At 33.2% G+C, this 21,807-nt stretch overlaps 7 protein-coding genes across 11 annotated transcripts; 2 read left to right on the forward strand and 5 right to left on the reverse strand.

Moving 5' to 3' along the window:
* Positions 1–978: 978 nt before the first annotated feature.
* On the forward strand, positions 979–3,841 carry LOC128388163 (heat shock protein 83-like). The gene has a single exon (XM_053347539.1). The coding sequence runs from the start codon at positions 1,292–1,294 to the stop codon at positions 3,482–3,484; it is 2,193 nt and encodes a 730-aa protein (XP_053203514.1). The 5' UTR covers positions 979–1,291; the 3' UTR covers positions 3,485–3,841.
* Positions 3,842–3,976: 135 nt separating this feature from the next.
* Positions 3,977–10,637, forward strand: LOC128388167 (scale keratin-like). 4 transcript variants are annotated; one of them, XR_008325217.1, is made up of 7 exons: positions 3,977–4,547; positions 4,772–4,997; positions 5,081–5,159; positions 9,282–9,444; positions 9,733–9,923; positions 10,018–10,067; positions 10,154–10,243. XR_008325217.1 is itself a non-coding variant. In XM_053347544.1 (6 exons), the coding sequence occupies exons 2-5, from the start codon at positions 4,781–4,783 to the stop codon at positions 10,048–10,050; spliced, it is 492 nt and encodes a 163-aa protein (XP_053203519.1). In that variant the 5' UTR covers positions 3,977–4,547; positions 4,772–4,780; the 3' UTR covers positions 10,051–10,067; positions 10,154–10,292. The 4 variants fall into 4 exon arrangements, 2 of the variants coding, with proteins under 2 accessions (XP_053203519.1, XP_053203518.1); XR_008325216.1 differs by having other exon boundaries at positions 9,733–9,870; positions 10,154–10,240; XM_053347544.1 differs by lacking the exon at positions 9,733–9,923 and having other exon boundaries at positions 10,154–10,292.
* LOC128388165 (motile sperm domain-containing protein 2-like) lies at positions 6,775–8,116 on the reverse strand. The gene is made up of 2 exons (XM_053347542.1): positions 7,963–8,116; positions 6,775–7,796 (listed from the first exon to the last, which is right to left on the reverse strand). The coding sequence occupies exons 1-2, from the start codon at positions 8,004–8,006 to the stop codon at positions 6,974–6,976; spliced, it is 867 nt and encodes a 288-aa protein (XP_053203517.1). The 5' UTR covers positions 8,007–8,116; the 3' UTR covers positions 6,775–6,973.
* LOC128388164 (choline/ethanolamine kinase-like) lies at positions 10,634–12,218 on the reverse strand. The gene is given in 5 exon segments (XM_053347540.1): positions 10,634–10,788; positions 10,866–11,582; positions 11,658–11,716; positions 11,719–11,882; positions 11,956–12,218. Coding segments are annotated over 5 exon segments (1,125 nt in total). The 5' UTR covers positions 12,063–12,218; the 3' UTR covers positions 10,634–10,710.
* A 392-nt stretch (positions 12,219–12,610) lies between these two features.
* LOC128388144 (negative elongation factor A-like) lies at positions 12,611–14,061 on the reverse strand. The gene is made up of 4 exons (XM_053347512.1): positions 13,835–14,061; positions 13,483–13,719; positions 13,146–13,298; positions 12,611–13,053 (listed from the first exon to the last, which is right to left on the reverse strand). Exons 1-4 carry the CDS (start codon positions 13,874–13,876, stop codon positions 12,814–12,816), a joined length of 672 nt encoding a protein of 223 aa, XP_053203487.1. The 5' UTR covers positions 13,877–14,061; the 3' UTR covers positions 12,611–12,813.
* Positions 14,062–14,202: 141 nt separating this feature from the next.
* LOC128388143 (transcription factor SPT20 homolog) lies at positions 14,203–21,065 on the reverse strand. The gene is made up of 7 exons (XM_053347511.1): positions 20,891–21,065; positions 20,314–20,775; positions 19,976–20,220; positions 19,762–19,891; positions 15,279–15,523; positions 15,056–15,194; positions 14,203–14,965 (listed from the first exon to the last, which is right to left on the reverse strand). Exons 1-7 carry the CDS (start codon positions 20,930–20,932, stop codon positions 14,720–14,722), a joined length of 1,509 nt encoding a protein of 502 aa, XP_053203486.1. The 5' UTR covers positions 20,933–21,065; the 3' UTR covers positions 14,203–14,719.
* Positions 17,111–19,720, reverse strand: LOC128388145 (activating signal cointegrator 1 complex subunit 2 homolog). Of its 2 annotated transcripts, none has more exons than XM_053347515.1 (5): positions 18,542–19,720; positions 18,199–18,426; positions 17,874–18,020; positions 17,538–17,775; positions 17,111–17,438 (listed from the first exon to the last, which is right to left on the reverse strand). In XM_053347515.1, the coding sequence occupies exons 2-5, from the start codon at positions 18,311–18,313 to the stop codon at positions 17,366–17,368; spliced, it is 573 nt and encodes a 190-aa protein (XP_053203490.1). In that variant the 5' UTR covers positions 18,314–18,426; positions 18,542–19,720; the 3' UTR covers positions 17,111–17,365. The 2 variants fall into 2 exon arrangements, with proteins under 2 accessions (XP_053203490.1, XP_053203488.1); XM_053347513.1 differs by having other exon boundaries at positions 17,111–17,454.
* Positions 21,066–21,807: the final 742 nt, after the last annotated feature.

Genomic DNA, 21,807 nt, shown 5'->3' on the forward strand with positions numbered 1-21,807 from the left:
TATAAAATTCACCATTCAGATTGGGTCATCAGATTCATCCAGTGGCCACCGGGCCTCGGTCATCTTTCTTTCTGTCCTTTATCCTCATTCAACACTACCTCGTCTTCTTTCATTTTCTCGCCCATCGACTTCAACAGCAACCGGTAATAATGATTTCATCACCTCTTTCTCATCGAGATAGTCATTTTGGTCATCTTTTCCAAACACGGCTCGAACAGCATCAGGTGAATGAACCACCAGCAGATGACCATAAATCATCGCTTGATGTAACAACCCGATCAGCGACCAGCCGACACCAATTGACCAAATATCGGCACCGGCTGAAGAGCCCATGCTTTATACCAGATTTGGCATGGTACCAAATTGATTAAATCAGCTTTGGTCATACCACCAGTATCATTGGTTGTTCTCTTGTTTGGAACAATAATGTAAAGATTTACCAGAACAGAAGCATCGATAATCATAACGGTTTGTCACATCAGAATTGATCAACCCCAGCTGGAGAAAAAGTGTTGATGATGCGTGATCAACAATGAGCGATCAGCTGAAACGTTTCAGCATCCATTAGTAGCGGTCACCAGGCATTTTAAATTCTTCAACCAACAAAAAATCGGTTTTTTAACACAAAACAGAAAACACTTCACAGACAGATAAACTGATCAATAATTAATCAATAGTAAATGGTCAACAAATTGTCAGTTTAGGACGAAGAAATTAATTAGTCAATTAACATTAGAATTAATTTAATCGCAGTTTGAGACAATAGACTGAAAGAGCATGGTGAAGAGTGAATGAATTTTTCAACAGGAACAGAACAACTTTTTTCTCGAATTTTCTGTAATATTCTAGGAGTTTTTTTCCCTTTTCTTTCCCCTTTTCCTGTTATTGTTCCTCTTGCGCCACCTGGGTAACTACTTATGTAGAAAAGAAAAGAGAATTTGAGAAAATTCGAGAAAAAAGTTGTTCTGTTTCCTGTTGGAAAAGTTAAGAGCAAGAGTATTACCGATTTAAACTCTCATTCACTTACATGCTTTCTTTCAGTCTATTGTCTCAAACTTGCGATTAAATTAATTCTAATTCTCTGTTAATTGACTAATTTTCTTTGTGATCTTTTCTCGTCCTTAAACTGACAATTTGTTGTTGACCATTTACTATTGATTAGTATTATTGATCAGTTTATTTTCCTTTGTCTGTAAGAGTGTTTTTCTTTTTTTGTGTTTTTGCTTTATTTTCTTGTGAATTTAAAAAAGCCGATTTTTTTTTGTGTTCAATTTGTTGAAAAGAATTTAAAATGCCTGAAGAACCAATGACCGCTACTAATGAAGATGCTGAAACCTTTTTGTTTCAAGCTGAAATCGCTCAGTTGATGACTTTGATCATCAACACTTTTTATTCTAACAAAGAAATTTTCCTTCGGGAATTGATCTCCAATTCTTCTGATGCTCTTGACAAAATCCGTTATGAGTCACTTATCGATGCTTCTAAGCTTGATTCTGGTAAAGATCTTTACATTAAAATTGTTCCAAACAAAGAGGAACGAACCTTAACCATTATTGATACTGGTATTGGTATGACCAAAGCTGATTTAATCAATAATTTGGGTACCATTGCCAAATCTGGTACTAAAGCTTTTATGGAAGCTCTTCAAGCCGGTGCCGATATCTCTATGATTGGTCAATTTGGTGTCGGTTTCTACTCAGCTTATTTGGTCGCTGATCGGGTTGTTGTTACATCCAAGCACAATGATGATGACTGTTATACTTGGGAATCATCTGCTGGTGGTTCATTCACCATTAAAAAGACAACCGATCCTGATTGTGTTCGAGGTACTAAAATTGTTTTATGGTTAAAGGATGACCAAAATGACTATCTCGATGAGAAGAAAATTAAAGAGGTGGTAAAGAAACACAGTCAATTTATTGGTTACCCGATTAAGCTTGTTGTCCAAAAGGAGAGAGAAAAGGAAGTGTCCGATGATGAAGGTGAAGAGGAGAAAAAGGAAGAAGACGAGGAAAAGAAGAAGGAAAATGATGAAGAAAAGAAAGACGATGACGAAGAACCAAAGGTAGAGGATGTTGAAGATGAGGATAAAAAGGACAAGAAAAAGAAAAAAAAGGTAACCGAAAAGTACATTGAAGACGAAGAGCTTAACCGAACCAAGCCCCTTTGGATGAGAAATCCTGATGACATTACCCAATCTGAATATGGTGAATTTTATAAAAGTCTAACCAATGATTGGGAGGAACATTTGGCAGTTAAACATTTCTCTGTTGAAGGTCAACTCGAATTCCGAGCTTTACTATTTGTACCAAAACGAGCTCCATTCGATCTTTTTGAAAATAGGAAACAAAAGAACAATATCAAATTGTATGTCCGTCGGGTTTTCATCATGGACAATTGTGAGGATCTCATTCCAGAATATCTCAACTTTATCAAGGGTGTGGTTGATTCTGAAGATTTACCATTGAACATTTCCCGAGAAATGTTACAACAAAATAAGATCTTGAAAGTTATCCGTAAGAGTTTGGTGAAACGGTGTATCGAATTGTTCGAAGAGGTAGCCGAAGATAAAGAGGCTTACAAAAAGTTTTATGAACAATTTAGTAAAAACATGAAACTTGGTATCCACGAAGACACTGGAAACCGAAAGAAGATCGCCGATCTTTTAAGATTTTATACTTCAGCTTCTGGTGATGAGATGTGTTCTCTTAAAGATTATGTTTCCCGAATGAAGGACAATCAAAAATCAATTTACTTCATTACCGGTGAATCAAAGGAACAAGTAGCCGCCTCTGCTTTCGTTGAGCGAGTTCGAAGCCGAGGATTCGAAGTGGTTTACATGGTGGAACCAATTGATGAGTATTGTGTCCAACAATTGAAAGAGTATGAGGGTAAACCTTTAGTTTCCGTTACCAAAGAAGGTCTTGAACTTCCCGAGACCGATGAGGAGAAGAAGAAGAGGGAAGAAGATGTAAAGAAATTCGAGACTCTATGCAAGGTGATGAAAGATGTGCTCGAAAAGCGAGTCGAAAAGGTAACAATCTCTAATCGTTTAGTTACCTCTCCATGTTGTATTGTCACAAGTCAATATGGTTGGTCTGCCAACATGGAAAGAATAATGAAAGCTCAAGCTCTTCGGGACACATCGACCATGGGCTACATGGCAGCGAAGAAACATCTTGAAATCAATCCCGATCATCCAATTGTAGAGAATTTGAGACAAAAGATCGAGGCTGATAAGAGCGATAAAGCCGTTAAAGATTTAGTCATGTTACTTTTTGAAACTGCTCTTCTCTGTTCTGGATTCTCTTTGGAAGATCCACAAAATCATTCGTCTAGAATTTATCGTATGATTAAACTTGGTCTTGGAATTGATGAAGATCTTGTGGAAGTTGGTGGTGGTGGTGATAAAGTTGCCGAAGCGGAAATGCCAGCATTAGAAGGTGATGCCGAAGATGCATCAAGAATGGAGGAAGTTGATTAAATCAAATTTTAAAATTTCTATAATTAATCATACTCATTGAAAGAACACAGAAGATGATCGATCAATAGTATCCTTTTTCTATCATTACTCTTTTCTTCCCTTTTCTCTCTTTCCTCTTCTTCTCTATTCTCAACCCTTTCCCTACAATCAATCAATTAGTCTCTTTAATCACCATAAATTGACTAATTATTTTACTTTCGATTGTTTTTGTTTCCTCTTTTCCTTTTCTATTTATTGAAAATCTCACTTCAATATCTTTTCTCAATTTCATTTTTTCCAAAAAAAAAAAATTGTCATTTAATGTCAACCCTTTTTTGTTAGAAATCATTAAATAAAAACATTTTGATTCAAATAAAAGACTCTTTTAATTCATTATAAAATTTTCTCTATTTTGGTTTACATCTAAATTGATTATCCTAATTTTTAATCGATTTGGTGAGAAATTCGTCTTATCAGTTTTTACTCATGAGTCTGAGACGAATTTCGAAACTCTTAAGGTTAATGTTCATTCGGACATTCGGTTCGATTTCTTAATTGAGAAAATGATTGTTAAGAATGAAAAAAATTCCCGGTTAAATTTAGACTGACCATTAAACGATTGTGTGTTTATCCTTGAGGCTTAGATGAAGCTAAAAGTAGAAAGTAAGAGAAGGAAAAAAAGTGATGAAGATAAAGATGATTCGAAAAGAAAGAGAAAGAGAAAGAGAGAGAGATGAGAGAAGCCCTTTCCAGTGAGAAGAGAGAGTAGAGGGAGAGGAGAATCTACATGAAGTGACCAAGAAAGTGACCGTTGATTAAGGGGACGCAACCGAACTCGGGGTTTCCTTTTTGGCCTAAATTCAATTTCGGGTCAGAATCTCTCCCACTTTATATAAAAAGATTTCGCATCGAAGGTCATTACTTTATTGCCCTTCGTTATTCTCAATCCATCAGTTGCTCATCACAATCAAATTCACATTTCGTTTCAGTGTCACTTGAGTTTTGTGTGTGTTCTGAGGTCATTACATTGGATTTAATTCCCTATTAATTGTTCATCATCATCTATTCGAGCTTCCAATCCAAGGTAAGTTGTTAAAAACGAAAAGATAATTAATAAACCATTAGAATCTAACGAGACAATTTTGTTCCTCGTTTTCTGTTAAACCGATTGTTGTGACTAATCAATCACAATCATGATCAAGTTAATACTCGAGAGAAGGACAATTAGTACCATAGATTAGAATCGAATGAAATTTACTAAATAATCTTTCATATTATTTTATTTCCTTTTCTATTTTCCAACAATAGTCTAGAATTATGAATCGTCAAATCGCAAATATTTTCTTCGCGTTTTTAATCGCGTCAACATTTTACCACGATTTCGCTGTTGCCTCGCGTTTGAAGAAGAAAATCCTTCTGAAAGGATTAATCGGCGCTGGATTACTAGTTAAATACCTTAAGCCAAAGAAAGGAATACTTCCTATTCCTCTTCCAATGCCATTGCCAATTCCAATTGAATGGGAACAACCACCAAGTAAATATTTCGCCTTCTTTCAAAACACCTTAAATTTACCGTTAGATTAACTCTTTTTTTCATCTTCTCCATTTTGATAACAGTAATCGTCCACCCAAAGCATCACCATGTTCCGATTCCTCAACCAGTACCAATGCCCGTTCATACTCCAGTTCATGTTCCGTAAGTAACAGAAACCATTTCTTTTTTTGCTCAACTAATCATATGGACTTTGTTACCAAATTATCATCATCAAGACTTGAGAGTTAATTACAAGAGATTAGATCACAATTAAGATGAAAATCTGAGCGAAAATGCCAAAAAAAGTTCAATATTCAAACAACACTTAGTCTAAAACACTCAGAAAAAAGATAAATTAGATAAAAACAATTAACTTAAACAAATTAAACGATCAAATTGTTTATCAATAATAAAGGACAACATTAATTAGTCAAGATGATCCAAAATTAGGTCAAAATGAAAAAGATTATCAAAAGTAAATTAAGATAAAAACGGTAAACATAATCAGCTGATTTCCTCTAATTTTAAAGGATTAACCGATGTTCTTATAACAATCAAAATCTCAACAGTTAATTTAGTTCAATTGAAAGTAAATTTCCAAATTGTACCTCTTAATCAAACGAAATTGGATTAGGTCACTTAAGGGAAATTAAATTAACAAACAAAAAGATCAACTAATCAACTTATTATTTAGAAGCAAAAAAAACCATAATGATTACTAATTATTACTCCATAAAAGTGTATTAGTTGTTTTCTTTCAGAATAGAAAATGAATTATTGAGTTTATCTAATTGCTGATTATTCTTAAAAAAGATCATGTCCTTGATCTTCATGTTAATCATCTTATTCCGTTATAATGCGATTAGAGAATTTATTTACCATCAAAATAACGGTTTCTCCTTCAATTCGGTGACCTTATTTCACTTTTAACCTCATCGATCGTTTACTTTTCGTTTTCTTTTTATATTTAGAATTTTGATTATTTCCATTTACCTGTTTAATTAACTATTCTAATCATATTAACATTCACTTTATTTATATAATTACCTTTCCTTCAGTTGCATAACCAGTTTCAGGGTAAATGAATAGACGATCAGAACAATATCTTTTTTCACCTTCGAACTGAGTTGATTCATATTCCTAATTCAATTCAGTTGATTAACGTTGAATTTTGTTCATCTAAACTTTTCCCCTTCTAAATTGATTGGAGTGAATTAGTTAGATCAGTTAATCAGTCGTTTGTTGTCCGAGACAATTTACTCTGATTTCTTTGAAAATTAAGATCATGCTAATTGTGTGTGGTTTTATTAATAGTTTTAATTGTTAGCTCTGAAGGTAGACACTGATTGGTGCAATTAAATTGATATGATTAAAAGTAATCACTCTTTTATGATTTGATCAATTTCTTATGTTAACCTTACCTTGGTAATTAGTTAATTAATTGAGTTTGATTTACCTTCCCTTGGATAAATTTGATTACCTTGATTGTTGATAATTGTTTCTTGATTGTTTGTGTCCTTTAAATGTGTAACATTGTCAATTGTTGATTTTTAATTGTATCGAGAAACTTAAATTAACCACAGAAACAAAGTTATTATTTAACAAATTCATTGATTAATCGTCATCATGATTTAAATTTAATATTTGAACTTGACCAGGTTCAAATTGTAATGATTTAAATTTAGTTCAACGAACTGAATTTACTCTGTCTGTCTGTTTCAATCAAATGGCAAATTAGTTTACAAATAACAATCAACTAATCAAAAAGTTTGATGAATTAATTTTCAATTAAAGTTTATTTTGGTTTCATCAATTAGTTAATGAATTGCTTGTGAATGAGAAAATTTTATCATGAATAATGAACAGTTAACATTTAGAAATCTGATTAATGATTGTATATCAAAAGTAAACAATCAAGAAAATGGAGTAGATTTTAATTGTTAACAAGAGATGAGAATCATTTTCCAATTTCTTAATTATCTTTGGAATTGTTGGAAATGTTTAATTGTTTTCGCTGTGAGTTCCTTTGAATATCCTGCTGATTGAACAAATTGTTCAGTTGTTGGACAATTTTCCAATTCACAAGAATCCATTCCAACTGAATTTCCACCCAAATAAGTTGGAATATTATCTTCATCAACCAATTCTCGAAGACCTGATCGATCAATGGACATCATTTGATTTCGAATATATTTAGGGAAGAAAAATTTAATCACATGATACATAAGTCGAAATGAAGTTGTCATCTCGATAAAAGCGACCCAGGCCAAAGAAAGAGGATAATGTTGAGTGTAGATGGTTAAAATTTCCTTGATGAGACGAATGTCCACCGATGGATTACGACAATCGTAGATGAGAGCGAATCGTTTATCACTTTCGATAACTCGATCTCTCATGGTTTCAGCGACCCAAATGAAATGTTGTAACACAAGACTGTTCAATTCTCGAGGTCCAGTTTGGGTCGAAAGTCTAATGAACAGTAAAGGATGACCAAGTTTATCATAACCGTAAGGATGAAACATCCCGTGGATGTGAAGTTCACGGGGAAATGATGTCGCCTTTAGGTCACATAATGAGTTTTCTTTTCGCCAACGGCAATGAGCTTTAACAGATTCAAATGAATCATGAATATTCCATGAGTGTGACTCTAAATAGGAAATCATGGACATTCTCTGACCACCACGAATAATTTTAGCATCATTTGGATCATATAAATGTCCATTGGTGGCGATTTCTTGTAAACACAATTCACGAAGAGAATCAATTGCCTGATTAACTTCCTCCTCTTCTCGAGTTAATCTGATCCATGGTTAATGATGATGATGATGATGATAGAATAGGTAAATACATACAAAAGTAATTAGATAATTAGCAAATCAAATTTCACTGAAACAAAATGATAACTGTAAATTTCACTTTAAATGCTGATATAAATTCACTTGGATCACTTAATGGAAACACTTACCTGGTTATGTTTGATTGAAAGTTGCTCGCAATTATCTCAGTCATGATTGTTGAATTTACTGATTTACACGAGAAAAATTTCACTCAATTTGATCGCAAATTAAGTTAATCACTTGTTAATTATCAAGATTAGTTCTGTTAGCTTTTTATAAGACTCTCGATTATATATAAACCAGCGACTCGCTAATGAGGGAGCTTCGAGTTGATTTTAATGGAAACGGGGGCTTTGGCTTGTACGATGGTCAGTGCAACTTTTTGAGAGAGAAAGTGAGAGAGGAAAATCGTAACAATATCTCTTCATGGTTACAATTATCATCATCAGTATAATCTATGAAAGGTAATCGTGATTATAACCGGAAAACCTTAATCAATTAATCCCTTCGAGCGATCAATGAGTTCCTTAGGAGAAAATGATTACAATGTAGGTTAAGGTCTCCTAATGGGTTACCCAAAAACAGAATTAATTTAATTCTTTCTTGTCGAATTTTTCTCTTTAGTTTATTTTCTTAATTGATAAAAATCCATTGACACGATCCTGAGAATTGTCCTTCATCTTGTTCTTGAAGAAGAAGAAAAAAGTTCCAACTCTGAAAATAAAAGATAAACAGGTAAACATGAGTAAAAGTGATTGAAGATGATAAAACCAAATGAACGTAATGTTTATCTGAACAACTTTTCGTATTCGGGTTTTTCTAAATCAGGTCGAGGAACAAATTTTATCGGTTTACAATTTATCCACAATTATCATCAGTTCTCGATAAGCTAATGTTCAACAATTAAGAAAAACTGAAACATTTACCATCAGAAAGATAATCAGATGATTTCCAATTAACGCTTTTCATCAGATATCAACTTTGCTTTTCTTCGGGGCAATTGAAGGTCATTGATTGATTACCTTTGTTCCAGGATAATTAAGTAATTGAGACTCACTTAATTAACTGATGAAGATGATTAGAAACATTGTTTACATTGAATAAGAAAATGTAACATCCGTTATGTCGAGACCTCCACTCGACTATCAAGGTTGGAATAGACGTTTTTTCTCACTCTAAATGGTTTCTTCTAATGATCGATCATTAATTTAGAAAAACAATTGATTAATAACAAGGTTCCAATGACCATTAGTGTGACCATCAAGTACAATTAATGGTCAACCTTTTATCCTGAGAATAAGAAAAGTTCTGAGACGTTCTGAGTTTCGTTTATCAATATTTAGATTTTCTATTTATTTTCTGTTCGTTGTACTTGAGAATCTTGATTCTATCGCTTTTCGTTACGAATTTTAATTCTAACTAATTGTCTTGTATTGATTGTTTTTAGAAGTCGAACACCTTCATGTGATCGTAATCCTGAATCTACTTTTGAATTGAAAGGCGAATTGGTTTCATCGCCGAAACACTCATCAGCTAAACTATTCCTTCAACCCTGTACTCAGAATATTCTTCATCTAACTAATCACATTGTCATGGATCCATATTCAAGAGTATAAACAAATCCACCATTTTCTTTTTCTAATCCTTCCTTAATACCCTTGCTTTGCTTAGAAAATGACTTAATTGCGTTTACATTAAGTCACTTTGATTCGCTTTCGGTGTTTTCAATACTTTCCTCTTGTAATTGTCTCAAAATGTGTAATTGATTCATCGATTGTTACTATTTATTGGAAAGTATTGGATTCACTTGAGGTTCCTTTGCCTGATCTTGTCACCCTTTCACCATCAAGTGCCTCGAGAAAGAAAACTAATGACCGGCACTTTTTTTTCGGTTACAGAGTTTGGCCTCTAGACAAGATCGGGACAAAGGAGTGAGACAATTAACAAGTGCTTCCTCAAATAATCATCATCAAATTGAAACAAATCAATATCAATACGATCAAGCTAACGGTCAACAATCATCACCAACTAATTAGGTGTTCAATCAATCGATGAAACTTTCACTTAAGAATTCATTTCATGATAATTTGTAACTTAATAGTCTTTCATTCAAGATCGGATAATCAACAATTTAAGTTGGAATTTATTAATCCTCTAACTGTAATTATCTTTTCTTACTCTAGAATCCATCATCACTCCAAATATCTAGTATCTGATAGCTTCCAATCACCAGGTAATTTGATGTTTTGTTTTTCATTTACTTTCCTTGTTTTAATTTATCTTTGAACGCTAATGATTTATGTCCATTTCTATTTACAGAGTATCCCAGTTACAGTGGTTCAAGTCCTTTAGCAAGTTACAGTAGCTCGAGCTATGGAAACAGTTATAATGGCAATAACTATGGAAACTCCTACGGAAACAGTTATGGTGGAAGTAGCTATGGAGGAAACTATGGAGGAAACTATGGAAGTCTCGATGAAGGTTATGGTGGATCCGATGGATATGGAGGGTCTGATGGTTTCGGCGAGTCTAGTGGTTATGGCGATGACAATGGTTACTAGTTAATCATGATTTCTAATCAATAAACTGTTATCCATTTGTTCAATCATCTTTACATCTCATCTCATCATCTCTTGACCACCGTTGCCAATCATATACACTTTTGCCATCTTCAACCTTACCACCAAGTCCATCATCTTCATCGTCTAAAGCCAATTAAATTAAACCTCATCTTCATCATCAATGTAACCCCACCATTATTATGATTTATTAAAATCAATAAATACACATACGAAATGATTAATTTGCTGATATTATTAAATTTATTTGAAAAGGAAACTTTTTCTACAGAATTTGATAAACAAAATAAACGATAATCAAGGTAGATCAGGGTAATTGTTGAGAAAATATTCCTTGAGGCCAACATAAAGATCGAGTCGGAAATTTGCTTCTTCCTGGAAAAGAAAATGAAGAGAAAGAATTTTAATCACAACAATTAGGGATACTTATAATTATGAGAATTGAGAATTACCCATAGGATCATCATTGATTCTTGATCGATTCTTGGATGGCAAAGTCTCCACAAACAATTAACCATATTAGAAATCATAGAACCAAAGTCGGTCTCCTTGATTAAGTTAATTGTCTCATTCTCTAGATCATCTGCATCCAATGATTGCAACTGAATCAACTGATTACAATAATGACGAAGAAAAAAAATCCTTCGATTTGGAGATGGATAATAATCGACCAAATTAAATGGAGTTGATTGTTTTTCCTTCCAACGATTTGAAGCAATTTCACTGAAAAAAGTCACAATATCACTCCAACGATAATGGTAATCAGAGTATTCATAATCAATGAGAACAATTTTATTCGCTGGATCTTTAATTGTTGCTCCATGTTCGATACTTTTTCTTTCTCGAATTAGTATATTAGATCGGTTAAGATCTCGATGACAGAAGACAACTTTTGATGGAATAGAATCAAGAATTGAAATCAACCAGTTAATTTCTCGAGAGTAATTAAAGGAACACAATCTCTCCGACCACTGATTTACTTTTGATCCAGAACGATAATCAAGCAATACTGAATTTGATTTGAGATTTGTGATCATTGAGAGTAAATAATTGGGCAGATCAACGGAACGAGAAAAGGGTAATCTTAACGAGTGAATCATCGCCATTTTTGAGGCCAAAATTTCAAACATCGATGGTCCTTCATATTGTTCACGAGTCGGTGTTGTCGACTATCGATGATTAAAGTCAAATCAAGTTCATCAAGTAAGTTAATTTTCATGATGGAATTGAGTTGATGTTCTTACCTGAATAAACTCTTCGATTCTTCCACCATCAAAGATTCCAATTAATTTGGGTCCTAAATTTTCTCCGAAATAATATAACTGATTAGAACTTCTCGTTCTCTCGATTCTTTCGAATCGGTTGTTCCTTTGATGAAAGAATTGCCATAAAAACGAACGATAACTTCATTCGAGTTCGAGTTGTGGTCAGTTATCCAACATCGATAGATTCGATTACTTCGACCCTCTCTAATCACAGAATTAAATTCAAGTTCGAAAACAATCATGGTAAAAAATTTAATTCGATTAACAATCAACTTACTTGATTCGTTCAATTGAAATTTCCTCTGGACTTGACCAGCCTAAGAAATCTGAACACAATTTAATTATCTGTTGATGTGCGATTGAATCATCTGATTGAGTCGCCATTGATTTAGTGATTGTCCAATTAAGTCAATTAAGAGACTCATTTTATACAATATCGTCTTCTTGGTTTAATTATCACAATTTAAATCACTATCAAGCTAGTCAGTGAAAATAGAAAGGTAATAAAAAGAGTTGACCAATTTACTTTAAGATTTTTTTTCTCAAACTAAATTAAAGTTTAATTGTCACATTTTTCTTGTTGTTTAACATTGCAATTGATTTATTGATCAACTGATTCATGATCAACAAGTTTTTTATCATGTTAAATTAATGTAATTAAGTAAAAAAAGTGATCACAATTTAGGAGGATGTTAAGTAATATTAAATCAACAAGAAAACAAATTAAACTTTAATTTGCTGATTAAATTTTTTCTTAATCATAATTTCATATGATTTAATTTTCCTTTTCCCTTTCAATCTAAATTAGTGTAATTAATAGTTCAAGTGAATATCTAAACATAATTGAGAATTTATATCGAGATTTGAATTGAGACCTTGAAGAAAAAAAAAAAGAAATGAATAATAAAACAATCAACTGATCAGACATGAAATGAATATTAAATTAGATTTAATTACTGAGTCATCGATACAAATTCAGAGTTTTACTTCAAATAAGATTTGAATAATTAACCTAATTAAATATTCTTCGAACTTTATCATAATCGATGACAATTGAATGATTTCGCGACATTTACTTTTTCTTAATTGTTGACGATTCTTACTGAAAACATCTCGTTAACGCTAAAAAATTTATTCATTGCTGGAAAAGTTGATTATGTGATGATAGAGATGAAGCCTGCTGTTGTTTCAAAGAGATGGCCATTAATGTTTTATTAGATGTAAGAGTTGAAATGATTGTTTTCTGATTTGCTTTCCCTGATTTTATATTTGTTATCAACGATTCCATTAATTGGTTCATTTCGTTCATTAGTTCAGCTTGCGACTGGGCATCTAACGTACCTAACGTAGATTGGTTTGTTTGTGCCCCTTGAATCTAATAAAATAGAGTAGAAAATGTGTGAGTTGATCAAATTGTAGAGAAAAGTAAATCACCAATTAAAACTATTATCATTTTAATGATCTTACTTGTTGTTGAATATGCATTTGCTGTCCTTGGGGTTGTTGTTGACCACTCATGACCACCATTTGAGGCTGAATCTGTACACTGGATGCTACTGGTATAGGGACTTGTTGCTGGGACTGTTGGGGCATCATTTGTGGTTTATCTGCAGGCTGAGTCTAGAGAGATGAAGATATAAAAATTGAATAAAAATCTGAATTAATGATCCAACTTGTTGAATAGGTTGTCGGTAGTTAAGTTCGTGTTTTCTTGTTACAGAATCCTTGATACCTCTGACCCAAGCTGATCTGCTGAAGAAATAAGAACTTGATACAGGATAAGATATAACACTTGGAAGGTCACCTTTTCTTGCTGTGTAGTTTTCTGTGTCGATGTTTGCCTGTTGGACGAGGATTTTACTGTTTGTTTCCTTTTCAGAGCAAATTTTGATCCTTTCTTCAAAAAAGCGGCCATCGTCTTTCGATAACATTTCATGATAACATTCAAAATAATTTTCAGTTGTTTCCTAACTCGTTGCATCGATTGATTCAGTCGCCGTATATCACCAGTTCCAAGTTGATCCCGTTGAGACACTTGAACCTAAAAAAAGATAAAATATAAAAGTACAGACCAAACATTCAATTAGAAACAGCAACTCGACAATCAAAACAAACGGTTAACAAAAAGTGACAGATATTCTTAGGGCCAAATTTACCTCAAGTTTTGGTTCTATTTCAGAAGTGAAAATTTGGTCCATTGGTCGTGATTAATAATCGAAGATTTTAAATAGTAATTACCAAGAAAATAGAAGAAGATGGGTTAAGAATTCGTAAAAAAAGATGACAGAGAGTTTCAACAAAGAACAAAACTTTTTTTAAAACAATTTGGTTTTCGGAAAAAGCGGAAAGAGTGAATCGGTAATCGTGTTTTCCGTACGCGATTCCGGATTTTAACCGGAAAAATTCGAGTTTGTTTAGAGCTGATTAAAGTAATATAATTAATAGTTCGAGTGAATATCTAAACATAATTGAGAATTTATATCGAGATTTGAATTGAGGCCTTGAAGAAAAAAACAAAAAGAAATGAATAATAAAACAATCAGCTGATCAGACATGAAGTGAATATTGGATTTAATTACTGAGTCATCGATACAAATTCAGAGTTTTTACTTCAAATAAGATTCGCATATTTAACCTTATTAAATATTCTTCTCTTCGAACTTTATGAAAAACGAAAGAGAGCTAATTTGCGTAAATAACGGTGAAATTACATTCACCAACTCTCTGATTTATCGATTGATTGAATTTAACTCCTGAGTTTATGTAAGATTTTGCATTATCAGGTGTACGTTGCAAGAGCATCTCCATGTTAAGAGCGGTGAGAATGGAATCAAGATTGGAACTTTGAAACATGATTTTATATCGAATAGAAGGAACCACAAAAGACTAAAATGAGAACATCTCGATCTTCGGGCGATTTGGACGTTATTCGCATCCATCCAAACTTTCTCGATGACAATTGAATTTCGAGACATTTGTATTTGTTGAGTCTTAATGGTTCTGCTGAGAACATTTCACATCAACGAACAAAATTTTATTCGTTACTGGAAAAGTTGATTCTGTGCCTGATTTTGAGATGATTGAGATGAAGCCTGCCTTTGTTTCAAAAAGGCGGCCATTAATTTTGGATTAGATTGAAGAATTGAAATGACTGTTTTCTGATTTTGCTGAGATGTTGGAGATTTTAACATTGCTATCAACTGTCCCATCACTGAATTCATTTGTTGAGATTGCGACTGGGTACCTACCCCACCGGACCCAGATTGGTTTATTTGTGCCCCTTGAATCTAATAAAAAATAGAGAAGAAAATGTAAAAGTTAGTTAAATTGTTGAAAAAGTAAATCAACGATTTAAACTATTGATTCAATGATCGTACTGGGCGCTGTGAGTACGGTTGAAATGCAATTTGTTGAGGTTGTTGTTGCTGTTGTGTAACTTGTGATGGAGTTTGTTGTTGTTGTTGCTGGTTTGATGGTGGTTGAGGTGGAGTTTGTTGAGGCTGTTGAGGGTTAATTCTAGAGTGTACAAGAAAATAGGAAATAATTAATGGAAAAGATTCTTAATAAGAGCATCTCATCAACGAGCGAAATTTTACTTACTGTTGGAAAAGTTGATTCTGTGCCTGATTTTGTGATGATTGAGATGAAGCCTGCCTTTTTTTCAAAAAGGCGGCCATTAATTTTGGATTAGATTGAAGAATTGAAATGACTGTTTTCTGATTTTGCTGAGATGTTGGAGATTTTAACATTGCTATCAACTGTCCCATCACTGAATTCATTTGTTGAGATTGCGACTGGGTACCTACCCCACCGGACCCAGATTGGTTTATTTGTGCCCCTTGAATCTAATAGAAAAATAGAGAAGAAAATGTAAAAGTTAACCAAATTGTAGAGAAAAGTAAATCGCCAATACAAACTAATTATTTTAGTGATCGTACTTGTTGAATCTGCATTTGCTGTCCTTGTTGTGGTTGTTGTTGACCCCTCATGCCCTGGATTACTCGAGGCTGTACACATGCTCCAGGTAATTGTCTTCTAGTTACAGAATCTCCTGAATCCCTGATGCTTGTGACCCCAAGCTGAGGAGCCCCGGAAGGTGCGACACTTGGAAGGGGCACCTTTTTTTGCTGCGTAGTTTTCTGAGTCGATGTTTGCCTGTTAGATGAGGATTTTACTGTTTGTTTCCTTTTCAGAGCAAATTTTGATCCTTTTCTCCAAACAGTGGCCATCGTCTTTCGATAACATTTCATGATTGAATTCACTCTTTTGCGATTCCCTTTCGACGATGGAAAGTTCAAAATCAATTTCAGTTGTTTCTTAACTCGTTGCATCGATTGATTCAGTCGCCGTATATCACCAGTTCCAAGTTGATCCCGTTGAGACACTTGAACCTAAAAAAAGATAAAATATAAAATTACAGAGCAAACATTCAATTAGAAACATAAACTCAACAATCAAAACAAACGGTGAACAAAAAGTGACAGATATTCTTAGGGACAAATTTACCTCAAGTTTTGGTTCTATTTCAGAAGTGAAAATTTGGTCCATACCAAGAAAATAGAAAAAGATGGATTAAAGATTAAAAAAAATGAAAGAGAGTTTCAACTATTTCTATCAAAGGACGAGAGAAAACATTGTTTATAGTGATTGGCGATATTATCGATAAATATCATCGATATTTTGGATTCGATTTATAATCGATATAAAAAAAATATCGATATACAATTCTCTTTCTTTTTACTCTCTCTTTTAATGCGATTTTTCGCGATTTTTTTCCGTTTCCATCATTTTACTCTTTCTCTTACTTTATTCTGTTTCTTTTTCTCTGTCGCTTGAATATCGTCGATGATATTTTTTTCAAATATCGCTCATCACTAATTGTTTATAAAACAATTGGTTTTTCAGAAGAAGCAAAAAGGAATCGTAATCATGTTTTCCGGTCGCGACTTCGTGATCTGTAACCAGAAAAATTCGAGTTTGTTTTCGGTTCAGAGCTGATTAAATTTAATTGTCTATCTTTCGAAAATTAATATTATTAAATTCTCAATAAGAGTAAATTCAACCACGTTCCATTAATGGATAATAAAAAAGTAACGAAAATCACCAAATCGATGAGGATCATCTCGTAAACTAATTACTCGACTTCAACTCTCAATTTAATTGTTTCTCAATCAATGAAAAGATTTATCAAATAAATAAAATGTTTATCAAACAAATATCAGGTCTGAAATTTGTGTTCTTTTCAAAGAAGTTCTGATAAAATTGAATATTCTGACGATTCGATAATCAATCTCATCTCTTTTTGTCTCTTAATATCTTTTGAAATGAACAGTATTGGGAAATATTCACTGGTAAGATTTGAATGATTGACCGAATGTAATAATCAAGCTAAATAATATTTAGTTCATGTAATGAAAACTAATTTGATGTAATAAAAACTTAGAACAATATATTGAATGATAAACAAAAACAGTAGGGAAATTTAACTTTCATCGCTGAGAAAAACTATGAAATGAACAATTAGATATTCAAAAGGTGATTTTATGTTTGATGTGTGATTTAAAGATGTTTGTTATTGTTTATGTTTATTACTTGTTAATACATGGTCAATATATTGTATGAATTAGAATAGATAGACAAAGAAAGAAATACAATTAGATAATGAAAGAAGGGGTTGACGTTTTTGATTAATCAATTAAACCTAGGTTGTTGTTGTTGTTGTGGTGGTTGTGGTGGTGGTTGAGGTGGAATTTGTTGAGGCTGTTGAGGGTTAATTTTAGAGTGTACAAGAAAATAGGAAATAATCAATGAAAAGATTCTTAATAAGAGCATCTCATCAACGAGCGAAATTTTACTTACTGTTGGAAAAGTTGATTCTGTGCCTGATTTTGTGATGATTGAGATGAAGCCTGCCTTTGTTTCAAAAAGGCGGCCATTAATTTTGGATTAGATTGAAGAATTGAAATGACTGTTCGCCGCTCATGCTGAGATGTTGGAGATTCTAACATTGCTATCAATTGTTGCATCACTTTGTTCATTGGTTCAGGTTGCGACTGGGTACCTACCCCACCGGACCCAGATTGGTTTGTTGATGCCTCTTGAATCGTATAAATAGAGTAGAAAATGTAAGAGATGATCAAATTGTAGAGAAAAGTAAATCACCAATTAAAACTATCATCATTTTAATGATCGTACTTGCTGAATCTGCATTTGCTGTCCTTGGGGTTGTTGTTGACCACTCATGCCCACCATTTGAGGCTGAATCTGTACACTGGATGCTACTGGTATGAGGACTTGTTGCTGGGACTGTTGGGGCATCATTTGTGGTCCTCCAAGTTGAGTCTATAGAGATTAAATATAAAGATTGAATAAAAATTAAAATCTGAATTAATAATCGAACTTGTTGAATAGGTTGACGGTAGTCAAAGTCATGTGTTCTTGTTACAGAATCTCTAGAACCCTTGATGCTTGTGACCCGAAGCTGAGGATCTGCTCAAGATATAACACTTGGAAGGATCACCTTTTCTTGCTGTGTAGTTTTCTGTGTCGATGTTTGCCTGTTGGACGAGGATTTTACTGTTTGTTTCCTTTTCCAAGCAAATCCGAGCGAATGTGAATCTCAAAATAGTGGCCATCGTCTTTCGATAACATTCAAAATCATTTTCAGTTGTTTCCTAACTCGTTGCATCGATTGATTCAGTCGCCGTATATCACCAGTTCCAAGTTGATCCCGTTGAGACACTTGAACCTAAAAAAAGATAAAATATAAAATTACAGAGCAAACATTCAATTAGAAACATAAACTCAACAAGTAAAACAAACAATGAACAAAAAGTGACAGATATTCTTAGGGACAAATTTACCTCAAGTTTTGGTTCTATTTCAGAAGTGAAAATTTGGTCCATTGGTCGTGATTAATAATCGAAGATTTCAAATAGTAATTAGTAAGAAAAGCGGAAGATGGATAGGTAGAAGTAGACGGATTAAAAATTTAAAAAAAGTGACAGAGAGTTTCAACAAAGAACAAAACTTTTTTTTAAAACAATTTGGTTTTCGGAAAAAGCGGAAAGAGTGAATCGGTAATCGTGTTTTCCGTACGCGATTCCGGGATTTATAACCGGAAAAATTCGAGTTTGTTTGAAGCTGATTAAAGTAATATAATCAATTGTTCAATTGAATATCTAAACATAATTGAGAATTTATATCGAGATTTGAATTGAGACCTTGAAGAAAAAACAAAAAGAAATGAATAATAAAACAATCAGCTGATCAGCAATGAAGTGAATATTAGATTTAATTATTGAGTCATCGATACAAATTCAGAGTTTTTACTTCAAATAAGATTTGCATATTTAACCTTATTAAATATTCTTCTCTTCGAACTTTATGAAAAAACGAAAGAGAGCTAATTTGCGTAAATAACGCTGAAATTACATTCACCAACTCGCTGATTTATCGATTGATTGAATTTAACTGCTGAGTTTATGTAAGATTTTGCAATATCAGGTGTACGTTGGATAAGCATCTCCATGTTAAGAGCGGTGAGAATGGAATCAAGATTGGAACTTTGAAACAGGATTTTATATCGAATAGAAGGAGCCACAAAAGACTAAAATGAGAACATCTCGATCTTCGGGCGATTCGTATCCGATCAAAAATTCTCAATGACAATTGAATTTCGAGACATTTGTATTCGTTAATTCTGACAGATTCTTGCTGAGAACATCAACGAACAAAATTTTACTCATTGTTGGAAAAGTTGATTCTGTGTCTGATTTTGTAATGATTGAGATGAAGCCTGCCTTTGTTTCAAAAAGGCGGCCATTAATTTTGGATTAGATTGAAGAATTGAAATGACTGTTTTCTTATTTTGCTGAGATGATGGAGATTTTAACATTGTTATCAACTGTCCCATCACTGAGTTCATTTGTTGAGATTGCGACTGGGTACCTACCCCACCGGACCCAGATTGGTTTATTTGTACCCTTGAATCTAATAGAAAAATAGAGAAGAAAATTTAAGAGTTAATCAAATTGTTGAGAAAGTAAATAAACAATCTGAACTATTGTTTTAATGGTCGTACTGGTTGCTGTGAGTACAGTTGAGGTGGAATCTGTTGAGGCTTTTGTTGCTGCGCCAGCATCGTTCTTTGTTGTTGTTGCTGCTGTGATGGTGGTTGAGATGGAATCTGTTGAGGCTGTTGAGAGTTAATTCTAGAGTGTACAAGAAAATAGGAAATAATTAATGGAAAAGATTCTTAATAAGAGCATCTCATTAACGAGCGAAATTTTACTTACTGTTGGAAAAGTTGATTCTGTGCCTGATTTTGTGATGATTGAGATGAAGCCTGCCTTTGTTTCAAAAAGGCGGCCATTAATTTTGGATTAGATTGAAGAATTGAAATGACTGTTCTCTGATTTTGCTGAGATGATGGAGATTTTAACATTGTTATCAACTGTCCCATCACTGAGTTCATTTGTTGAGATTGCGACTGGGTACCTACCCCACCGGACCCAGATTGGTTTATTTGTACCCCTTGAATCTAATAGAAAAATAGAGAAGAAAATGTAAAAGTTAATCAAATTGTAGAAAAGTAAATCACCAATTTAAACTATTATCATTTTAATGATCTTACTTGTTGTTTAATCTGCATTTGCTGTCCTTGTTGTTGTGGTTGTTGTTGACCACTCATGGCCACGATTACTCGAGGCTGCACACCTGATGCTACAAGTATCTGTCTTCTGGTTACAGAATCTCCTGAATCCCCGATGCTTGTGACCCGAAGCTGAGAAGCTCCGGAAGATGCGACACTTGAAAGGGTCACCTTTTCTTGCTGCGTAATTTTCTGTGTCGATGTTTGCCTGTTAGATGAGGATTTTACTGTTTGTTTCCTTTTCCGAGCAAATTTTGATCCTTTTTTCAAAACAGTGACCATCGTCTTTCGATAACATTTCATGATTGAATTAACTCTTTTGCGATTCCCTTTCGACGATGGAAAGTTCAAAATCAATTTCAATTGTTTCTTAACTTGTTGCATCGATTGATTCAGTCGCTGTATATCACCAGTTCCAAGTTGATCCCGTTGAGACACTTGAACCTAAAAAAAGATAAAATATAAAAGTACAGACCAAACATTCAATTAGAAACATCAACTCAACAAGCAAAACAAACAATGAACAAAAAGTGACAGATATTCTTAGGGACAAATTTACCTCAAGTTTTGGTTCTATTTCAGAAGTGAAAATTTGGTCCATTGGTCGTGATTAATAATCGAAGATTTCAAATAGTAATTACCAATAAAATAGAAGTAGACGGATTAAAAATTCGTAAAAAAGATGAAAGAGACTTTCAATCATTTTAAAAAAGAACGAGAGAAAAAATTGTTTATAGTGATTTGCGATATTATCGATAAATATCATCGATATTTTGGATTCGATTTATAATCGATATAATTTTATTTCTTTTTAGTCTCTCTTTTAATGCACATGCGATTTTTCCCGATTTTTTCCGTTTCCATTATTTTTCTCTTCTTCTTACTTTATTCAATAAAGTTTATTCTCTTTCTTTTTCTCTGTCGCTTGAATATCGTCGATGATTTCTTTGTTTTATAAACAATTTGTTTAAAAAACAATTGGTTTTTCAGAAGAAGAGAAAAAAGTGAACCGGTAATCTTGTTTTCCGGTCGCGACTTCGGGATTTGTAAACAGAAAAACTCGAGTTTGTTTTCACTTTAGAGCTGATTAAATCTAATTATCTATCTTTCGAAAATTAATATTCAATTCTCAATAAGAGTATATTCAATCACTTTCCATTAATGGATAAGAAAAAAGTAACGCAAGTCATCAAATCGATGAGGATCATCTCGTAAACTAATTACTCAACTTCAACTCTCAATTTAATTGTTTCTCAATCAATGAAAATATTGGATTTTCATCAAACAAATATCAGCTTTGAAATTTATGTTCTTTTCAAAGAAGCTCTGATAAAATTGAATATTCTGACGATTCGATAATCAATCTCATCTCTTTTTGTCTCTTAATATCTTTTGAAATGAACAGTATTGGGAAATATTCACTGGTTAGATTTGAATGATTGACCGAATGTAATAATCAAGCTAAATAACATTTAG

Source organism: Panonychus citri, unplaced genomic scaffold (assembly GCF_014898815.1).
Source record: "Panonychus citri isolate SS breed McGregor unplaced genomic scaffold, ASM1489881v1 Contig00095, whole genome shotgun sequence".
NCBI classification, from domain to species: Eukaryota; Metazoa; Arthropoda; class Arachnida; order Trombidiformes; family Tetranychidae; genus Panonychus; species Panonychus citri.